At 59.0% G+C, this 10,009-nt stretch overlaps 1 protein-coding gene across 1 annotated transcript; it reads right to left on the bottom strand.

The window, feature by feature from the left end:
- Positions 1-5,201: 5,201 nt before the first annotated feature.
- FOXI1 (forkhead box I1) lies at positions 5,202-8,961 on the bottom strand. Its single transcript, XM_059695361.1, has 2 exons — positions 8,190-8,961; positions 5,202-6,788 (listed from the first exon to the last, which is right to left on the bottom strand). Exons 1-2 carry the CDS (start codon positions 8,764-8,766, stop codon positions 6,241-6,243), a joined length of 1,125 nt encoding a protein of 374 aa, XP_059551344.1. The 5' UTR covers positions 8,767-8,961; the 3' UTR covers positions 5,202-6,240.
- Positions 8,962-10,009: the final 1,048 nt, after the last annotated feature.

The raw sequence follows: 10,009 nt of genomic DNA, 5'->3' as shown, positions 1-10,009 counted from the left end.
GCATGCAGGCCACCAGCTCGTCTGGTTCTTGCCCTAAAGAATTCACCTGGTGCCAAGCTGAAATGAGGCCTCCCTCCCCACCTCCCTCTGGTCTTCCCCTTCAGGGAGCCTGCGCCAGTGGGGAGGGGAGGTGCTGATGGAGGAAGGACAGTGGGGACAACCTCAGCAAGCAGCTGTCGGCAGATGCCAGGTTCTCCCCATTCACAGAAACCCACACCGGTCAGGTGCAGGCTTAAATGTTCGGCCTTGCTCTTTCCATCTGTGAAATGGGGATAGGCAATCACATTTCAATTAAACGAGGCTCATCAGCCATTTTTATCCCCTTAGCCTGGCACAGAAGAGACCTGGAGTAGCAGCTAAAACGTAAGTGTTGGATGAATCAGAGGATTGGGGAAGGCAGATGTTACACATGGGATTACACGTGGGAGGACTGTAACTCCCCGGAGGCTGCCTTCCTTTAGGATGTCTGAGGTTCCATGCTTACCGGTGCTTTTGCTAGTTTATCCTTTAGGGCAGGGGCTCGGTCTTACAGGACCCAGCAATGCGCCTGGAAGAGCTAACGAGCCCTAAATGATGCCATCATGTGCCAGGCACCGTCGAGGCCCTTCCTGCTGGGTCATCTCTCAGTGTTCACCAGGGCCCTGTGCACAGGGAGGGCACCCTGGCTCTTACATGACCAGTGCTCCGTGAACATTTATAGATCCAATCACGGGCTTTGATTCACACCAGAGATTAGGTTTCTTTCACGGGCCAGCCTCTGCTTGCAGGGGTCAATTCATTTGGACGCTACACTGAGGAAGATTCTGTGGTTATAGAGGGCGGAATGGTAACCCCGCCCCCAAAAGATAGGACCACATCCTAACCCCAGCCCCAACAGCGCCCAGCACACAGTAGGCATAGTGGCTGTTTGCTGGGTAGGTAATGACTCAGTGCTTTGCTCAGCTGTTTCAAGGTTATTAAAAGTTTCAAAGCCAACTTCACATTGGTGGGACCACAGTGGGGCCGAAGGGAACCAGCCAAAAGCAGAGTTTGGGTAGATCTGGCCCTCCCATTGGAGGGGCACTCACATAGTCGCCCGCTGCTGCTGAGAAAGGGTTAAACCTTGGCCAGCCCAGCCTGGGTGCTCTCCAGCCTGCCCCGCCCCATTACCCTGCCTCCAGCTGAGATTAGGCCATTAGTTTACTCATAAACAGGTGGCACACTCCACCTGAGCAGCAGAGATAAGGCCATTTCCAAGCTGCAGCCCTGCGTGCTGCTCTGCACCCCAGCCCGCCCGCCGCCTTGGCCTCAGCCGCCCGGGGCTTGTCCTTCAGGCAGCTGCTCTGTCCTTCGGAAACCCCTAGGTTTTTATTAAGACTTTGGGGGTCCTGGCTGGGTGGCTCAGTTGGTTGGAACATCATCCTGTGTACCAAAGGGTTTGGGGTTCAATTTCTGGTCAAGGCACATACCTAGGTTGCAGGTTTGATCCCCAGTCAGGATGCATATGGGAGGCAGACAATTGATGTTTCTCTCTCTCTCTCTCTCTCTCTCTCTCTCTCTCTCTCTCTCTCTCTCTCTCTCCTTCCCTCCTGGCATGTACAGTGTCCCCCTCAATGTGCCTTCCTAGTGATGCATCAGGGCTCATCGATTTTCCTGTACTCTGATCTGACTCCCCATCAGACAAACTTAATCAATCCTGGTTGCTTGATGGATCAGCTGATACTGAACCAATGGAAAATTATATAAATACTAGAGGCCCAGTGCATGGATTTGTGCACCGGTGGGGTTCTTTGGCCTGGCCAGCACCCTCTCGCAATCCGGGACCCCTCGGGGGATGTTGGAGGCCCGGTACATGGATTCAGCCCAATCCCTGCAGGCCAGGCTAAGGGACCCCACAGGTGCACAATTCTGTGCACCGGGCCTCTAGTATGCATATCAGATCTTTGCTTAATCTCTTCTCACCCTCCCCTCTCCCCCCTTCCCTCTGAGATTCATCTGTCTGTTCCATGTTTCCATGCCTGTGCATTGAGTGTCTGCCCCTTGGTGGTCAGAGTGCGTTATAGCTACTGGTCGAACTGTTGAACAGTCGAGCGGTCACTTAGGCTCTTTTATATACATTTATCAAACATTGTACTAGTGGCTAGATCACTGGGAGGTCTTATTTGGCATAAATCACACCCCCCAGGACTAAGGTGGTTCAAGGGGACAGAATTCCCCTGGGAGTCAGAAACCTTGAGCCGAGGTTTAGCTTAAGTAGTGGCGCTCCACCACTTCCTGCCTGTGCGACCTCCTTCAGTTGCTCTCTCTCTCTCTCTCTCTCTCTCTCTCTCTCTCTCTCTCTCACAGTCCGCATTTCCTCACCTGCAGAAATGGGCTCAGGCGGAGTTCCCTGCAGATGAAGACTGGCACTGAGGCACGTCTGCGGGGACAGCGCTGAGTGCTGCCAATGCCTCCCCCTCCCAAGCAGTAGGTCTTCCCATCCCCAGTCTCGGACAAAATGTCTCCAAGTATTTGCGGCCCATCCCCCCTTCCTTCCCCCTCACTCCTCAACCACATGCCCCCAGGGGATTCTGGAGCAGGCTCGTCTCCCACAGCCCGGGCTCGGCCAAGCCCAATTTCTTCATCCAGGATCAATGATTTCTTCTTCTCCTTGCCTTAAAGAACAATAATGAATCACTCGTCAGCCCACAGCTTTTCTATTATCCCCTGCTGCCTTTGGATTTCCTCTTTGGCTGTGTAATTGGCCTTTACAATATCCTTTCCGCGCTAACAGAAATGAAGCCCTCGGGAGGAGGGGCTGGAGGACGCCTGGCCTCCTGGGCCAGGAGTTTGGGGAGTCCTTGACTCCTACTGCTCCCCCACCACCCCCACCCCCACCGCCACCACCGGCAGCTCCAGTCACCAAGTCCTGTGCCCTTTTCTCTTAAGAATGTCCTGTATTTTACATGTATGTTGTGCTTTGAGGCACACTCCCCTGCCCCCTCCCCATAGAACTTGGACTGTGATCCAGGGCTGCAGGCTTGAAGGTAGGTGGTTTGAGGATGAGTGTGTAAACCAGTGGTTTGGAGACCTCTGTGCACTGGTTGATTTCTACTGTCCTTTGGCTCCAGCCTCACCTCCTCCAGGCAGCCTCCCTGGGCTCCCAACACACAGGAAGCCCTCTCCTTAGACCTTTTACTGGTGTTGGGGACCATGTCTTCAATGCAACGCCAAACTGCAGGAGCTAACAAATGCAGTGTCCACCCCCAGCACAGCACACGGAACTGACCTCTCAGGGGGTGGGTACCCAGACCTCTCGCCTCCATGCCCTTTCTCCATCCCTCTCTCTCATTGTTTCTCAGAGGAAGAGAAGCCACAAGGGGGGCCAGATCCAGCCCGTGGAAGCTGACCAGGGAGACCCCCTTCACAAGCTGGGCCCCGCGCTCCAGCAGCGTGACCAGGCGCCTCTCGCACCTCCCTTTCCGGGAGCTCCTGGCGCTGCTACCAGGAACTGCCCGAGCATCACCGACAGGAGTTGGCAGGGTCTCTGTGTTGTCAGAGAGCAGACATCCTTTCACGGCTATGCCCATGGCATTCTGGGCTGAAGAAGAATGGAGGCTGGAGTGTAGTGGGCCTTGGTTCTGAATGGCCACCTCCTCCCAGGAGGCTGGTCTCTTTTCGGGACCCTCACACCCAGGCCCTGCCCAGCCCGCACCTACCTGGCCTCCCGTGACAAAGGAGGGGCGCCAGGAGCAGGCAGTGACATTATCAGGGGAGACGGTGGGATTGCAGAGTCCATTCGGGCACATGTGGTAGCAATGGGATCAAGTGTGATAAAAATCCTGGCCCGGCTTCAGGGACCTGCGATTGAACTCTGCCTATGACCTCATCTCCCTGGTGACATTGATGGGGTCGCTTCCTCCCCCAGACTCAGGCTTCCCTCCTGTGCAGCAAGGTATCAGCCGATCCCAAGTTTTCTAAGGCCTCACAGTCTGACACTGTGGCCCTCCTCCTCCCTTCCCTCCCTCAGCCAGTCCACCCACACCCACCTCCATGGCCTGGAGAATCAGGCTCCGTGGGGCAAGGGACTCCCCAGGAAAGAAGCGGAGGCGGTTCCAGGGAGCCCCTCGTTTCCTCTTCCCAGGTTCCCTGATTTGGTCTCCGGTGGTCAGTCCTGGTCTCCTCAGTGCTCGGTGCAGCGGGTGAGAGTTTCGGCCTTGGCATCCACGAGTCTGCGTTTGAATCCTGGCTGTGTCCCTTCATCAAGTTACAGAATCTCTCTCCGGGCCTCAGTTTTCTCTCCTCTAAAATGGACACAACAGTATTGATTGCGTTGGATGTTTTTGAGGATTAGATGCCATCGGGCAGGTCAAGTCCTAACACATGCCTGGCACACGGGGAACCTGCAGTGAGTGCTGCTATCCTCATCATTAACGTCATTGTCATCACCTCCCCTCTGCTACTTCCGGGAGAGAGTCCTGCAGGGCATGAGGGGGCAGCGTGCGCAGCCTGTGCAGGAGGCCAGGGGGCCCTGGCTTGAGCCCTCTGTGTGCACATCCGAGGAGGGGACTCTAACTAGAAGACCTCCAGTTTCCACACGTGACTCCCAGCATGCACTGTGCCAGGCACCCCTGCGAATCGCCCGTGCACACACTCGTGTGCTGTTGTGAGGACAAAAGCGCTCCCTCTGCCTGGCACTCGGCCCAGCGCCTGCCCACAGCCCTCGGTGACCTGGAGCCCACGTACTGCTGTGCCCACCAGCAGCATTAGCCACGTCAGAGGCTGCACTGCGGTGTGATGCGGTACAGGCGTCAGAAGACCCGGGTGAAAACAGTCTGGGGACTTCAGGCAAGTTGCTCAACCTCCCTGACCCTCAGTCTTCCCGTCTGTTAATGGGCAGGCCCACCCTTCAAGGGGCTGAGGAGGGTTAAATGACCCAAGCGCAGTTATGAGGACCATGTGAGCTGTCGAGCCTGGGCGATGCCCAGCCCGTAGTTTGTGTCCGATAGATGGGCTCCTTCCATGCGCCTACCCCATCCCTGCAAGCCCCCCTCTTTCCCGTGGGGCCTTTGTCCTGTCCGCACACCAGTGTGGGAGGGAGGGAGCTCGCACCCATTCTGCCTCGCCTGCGGCCCCTGAAGCCGCAGCTGCAGCCTGTCCTTGGCCCCCCGTTGAGTCGACCAGCGGCCCAGGGGCAGGGAAACTCACAAGGAAGGGACGCACACAGTTTTCTGTTGGTTTGTTTTAATCAAAAAGAAAATAAGAAAACAAAAAAACACTTCCCAGGGTGTGCTGTGAGGAAGGATCGCAGGCGTGTAAAGTACATACAGAAGCGTGTAAAGTTCATACAGAAGCGTGTAAAGTACATACAGAAGCAAGAGCAGCCCCGGGAGCTGCTCCTGGACCCTGGCGGGAGCAGGCCCTCCGCGAGGCCTGTTCTGACATGTTCTGACACATACTTCTCGGGCTGTGAGAGGGAAGCGGGTCTCCGGCCTGTTTCTCTTGGAAGGCTCAGCCGCCGCCCGCTCACCGGTCCATGACGTGCACACAAGGAGCTGGTCTTTGCGAGGGTTTGCGGGTGGGGAAGCACGGGGTGGGGGGCTGGGGGTGCACCACTCCTGTCCCTGCCCTGTGGGAGGTCTCCGGGTCTGGGACAATGGTGCCCCTCTGAGGGGGCATGGCCTGGGCTGCCCGCCTCCAGCGGCGGCGGAAGGAGTGCTGCAGGGAAGCTGGGGCCACAGCACGACTTGGACCAGGATGGCGTGTGCCCGGGGCTGGTGCTAAGTTCTGATGGACGGCCAGAGGCAGTGGGTGTGCTCGTCACAACCAGCTTTCCCGGACCTTCCTTCGCTGCTCAGTCAATCCCTCCACCCCTCCCTCCATTGGCCCCCAAAGTGGGGGTCCCCCAGGACCTGACTTTTGGCTCTGCCACTCACCAGTTTGTATGACCCAGTTTTCTCATCTGTAAAATGAGGACCTTCATAGGACCCCCATAAGGTAGCTAGATAGTAAGCGTGGTTAGGCCTTCTGAGCCTAGTACGGCTCCAGGCACATAGTAAGTGCTCAACCAAGGGCTGCCTTGGTGACTGTCACTCAGACACCAGCATTTCCAGTGCCAAGTTGTGGGTGTGTGTCCAGGTATGGGTGACACGAAGGTTGACACCGGGTTCCGGAAACAGGAGGAATTGCTCTGAGCCTCCCGTGTCTGTCTGGGCAGCTCAGAGGTGTCTGGGCAGCCGGGGGACCTCGGGCACGTCCATGTGGCTCAGGGACTGTGCAGGCCTAGACCTCGGTGCCCTCCCGGGGGTAGAGGACGCTGTTCGTGTTGATGCTGTTGTAGAAGTGGGGGCTGAACTGGTTGAGGACAGCGCCTCCGTAGCCCAGAGCGTTGGTGGGCATGGGGTTGGCCCATTCGCCCCCGGCCCCGTGGCTGCCGAGGCTGGTGAGTGGGGTGTAGGAGTTGAAGTTCCCCAAGTTCTGCCCCATCTTGTCAGTGGGCTCGGGACTCAGTCCCGGCGTGGCCACGGGGCGGCTGGCGGGGCTGGCCCCGCTCACGTAGGACGTCATGGAGGAGAGGAAGCCGTTGAGGCATGGGGTGCCCGGGGGCCCCGGGGACGGTCGCTGCTCAGGGGAGCCGGCGGAGCCCGGGGAGGTGCCTTCCAAGATGTCCTGGGCATCTGCGCTCTTGGGGCTGCCCGCCAGGAGCCCGCTCTCCGTCTTCTCCCCGGGGCCCGACGAGACGTCCGACTTCCTCTTCCTCTTCCTGCGGAAGTTTCCGTTGTCGAACATCTTCTCACAGTTGGGGTCCAGGGTCCAGTAGTTCCCTTTGCCTGTGCGAACGAAAGAGGTGGAGGTGAGTGGAGAGACGGACAGGGCGCTTTGCTCTGATTCCTCCCACGGTCAAGTCAAAACACAGGGAACAGCCCGGAAAGACAGAGAACAGAAGTCGGAGACTGAGAAGGGAGAAGGGTCCCAACCCCTCGCTGCTCGGAGCTCAAAGACAGACAGGCAGGGGCTGTGACCTTGTTCACAGCAGAGTCTCAGAGGTTCAGGTACTGGAGGTGGAGTGGGGGGGAGGGTGGGGGGAGGGAGAATACTTGGGAAAAAAGGCAGGGCTCCCCCAAAGTCCCGGGCATGGACTCCAAAGATGGACTTGAGCCTCCACTTTGCTCCCCCCTGACTGAGGGGCTCTGGGCCAGCCTCCGTTTCCTAGTCTGAGAAGTGGGCCCGTTGTACCTGCCCTTCATCCTCAGGCTGAGTGGAAAGGAAGGTGCTAGGTGTGTGACTGGGAAGTCCGAGGGCCCCAGGTTAGGTCTGAACTCTGCCTGCCTGTCTGTCTCTGGGCCCGAGGCTACGGCCGGCTATTGAAGGGACACACACTGGCCCCCTTGCTAGCCTCCAGGTGGTGGAGCTGGTCCCCCCTCCCCACACACTGTCTCCTGGCTTCCTGCGATGGGGCCAGAGTGGACTTTCATTCTGGGCGTGGAGACATGAGTATTCGGTACTCTACGCTCCCTACATCTCCGCGTTGGAGAAATTCACCACTGAAAGGACAGGTCCGCAGTCTGGTGTCAGAGGCCTGCGTTCAGGTCGCATTCCAGCCAATCCCTCCATCCTGCCGAGCGGGCAGGTGTCTCCCGCCTGCTACTTGCCTCATCTGTAGAATGGGTTTCCCAAAAGCCGAAAGCCGCCCCGCAGCAGTGGATGAAAGGAGGTGATGCAACCAGGGCGGTGGCAGAATGCGGCCCTTGGTGGCTGTTCAACAAATGCCCCGTCTCTTCCCAGCAGCCCCGGGACCCCCTGGGTTTCCATGTCAGTCTCTCACCCCCAAGGACGCGTGAGGAGCTGCTGCCGGGGGTCCAGGCCCATCAGCCACCGCTGCAGACCGAGGGGCACCCCCGGGCACCACAGTCTGGCGTGCATGACCCCGTGCCCCGCCACAAGCCTTCGCAGGAGGCACGGTTACCATCCCTGCTTTTCAGCTGGGGAAACTGAGGCTCGGGGATCGAACCAGCCTGAGGTGATGGACTGGGCAGTGGCCCAGCCAGGATGGAAACCCCAATCTGCCCCCAGGGCCCCTGGTCTCCTTCACCGCTGACTCCCCTCAGCACCCCCAGTTCTGGGGGGCACGGTCAGATTTAGAACTTTCCAGAAGGGGATGTGAGGCAGGCGGCGAGCCTTCCCTGGGCACCAGGGGCTGCGGATGCAGCGGCCACCGCGCCTCCCGTTACCTGGGTCGTCCTCGTCGCGGGGCACCTTCTTGAAGCAGTCGTTGAGCGACAGGTTGTGGCGGATGGAGTTCTGCCAGCCGGCCTTGCTCTTGTTGTAGAAGGGGAAGTGGTCGGCCACGTACTGGTAGATCTGGCTGAGGGTGAGGCGCTTGTCGGGCGCCCCGTGGATGGCCATGGCGATGAGGGCCGAGTAGGAGTAGGGGGGCCGCACCAGCTTCATCAGCTCCTCCTGCGACGGGATGGGCAGCCAGCCCAGGTCGCCGGCCCCCATGCCGGACACGCCGGGCAGCAGCTGCCGCTGCACCCCATAGGCCTGGGGCAGAAAGGGGCTGGCGTTGGGGCCCGGCAGGTAGGGCTGCGGGGTCATGGCCTGCCCGTTGAGCCAGAGGTAGGGGTTGGGGGTGGCCCCGTACTCGCCGCCCGCCTCGAAGGAGGGGGGCCGCTGCGGGCTGGGCAGGCCCTGCGGGTGGAAGAAGTTCTCGTAGTACAGGTTGACCTCGGGGGGCTCCTGGCCGATGCTGGGGAACTGGGGGCTGCAGTGCGGGGGCGAGGGCACCGGGAGGTCGAAGGAGCTCATGCTGGGACCGGGCTCCGGAGCACCTGCTGCCACCTGCACAGGGAGCTGTCCCTGCAGGTGCCGCGGCCCGGCTCCCACTTATACCCCGAGGGCTGGGCCGCCGCCCCACCCAGGGGCGGCCACCTGCGGCAGACCCGCCCCTCGGCCCAGCGGTCGCCCTGCCCGCAGCCACCTCCGTCCCGCTAAGGACCTGCCCAGACCTGCATCGCAGCAGAGGTTCCCTCTGTCCCCACCGCTCTCCTTTCTCAGCCTATTTGCCCCCTTTCCCTCCTTCCTTCCGTCTCATTTTTCTCTTTCCTCTTCTCTCGTTCTCATATTCCTCTCCCCTTCACGCCTTTCTCCTCTCTCTCCTGCCATCCTCTGTGCATGTTTTTCCTTCTTCCTTCCCTTCTCTGCCTCTCATGTCTTTCTCCCCTGCCCCCCCCCCCCCATCCCTGTCCTCCTGGGCCCTGCATCTCCCTCCTCCTGCTCTCTCTCGTCATCTGTCTCTAACTTCTATCTGGGCACCTCTCTCTCTCTCTCTCTCTCTCTCTCTCTCTCTCTCTCTCTCTCTCTCTCTCTCTCTCTCTCTCTCTCTCTCACACACACACACACACACACACACATTTCCTCTGCGTTTCTTTCACCATCAAGCTGTCCTGGCTTTCCCACTGACACCTCATTCTCTGCCCCTCCCACACCGGGTGAGACACGGCATCAGAAGCCACATTTTGGGTCTTGAAGTGAAGACATTCTTGGTGGAGGTTCCAGGAAGGAACCTGGTTCTGGGAATCAGGAGAGCGGAGGGGAAAGGGCCGGGTGTATAGGTGACCTCCCATCACACGCACATGCATGCATTCACACATGTAGATGCACACACACATGCACACTGCATCTATACACATGCACGCATTCTTACACAGAGATGCACACACACATATACACGGACACGCACGCACGCACACAGCAGCAGGCAGAGAATGGGCTGCAGACAGGTCAGAATTATTCTGCAGGAGCAGCTGGGCTCATAACATGACAAGAGGAAGAGCATGTGAGCTGGACTGAGGGACAAATGAGCGCGGACTGCACTGTCCCAGCTCCTTTTGGCTGCAGGGACCAGGCAGGCTGGCAGCCCCTTATCTGATCAAAGTCCTTTCATGTTTCAGCTTGCAGAGGCCAAGGAGGGGGAGGGAGCCGGGCCTGGGGAGAGCCCTCCACCCCTCAGCCTGCCCAGCCCATCTCTGCCTCAGGCTCCAGGCACAGG

Source organism: Myotis daubentonii, chromosome 5 (genome assembly GCF_963259705.1).
Source record: "Myotis daubentonii chromosome 5, mMyoDau2.1, whole genome shotgun sequence".
NCBI classification, from domain to species: Eukaryota; Metazoa; Chordata; class Mammalia; order Chiroptera; family Vespertilionidae; genus Myotis; species Myotis daubentonii.
The sequence above is the reverse complement of the archived record's forward strand: the minus strand, read 5'-3'. Positions and strand labels throughout refer to the sequence as shown.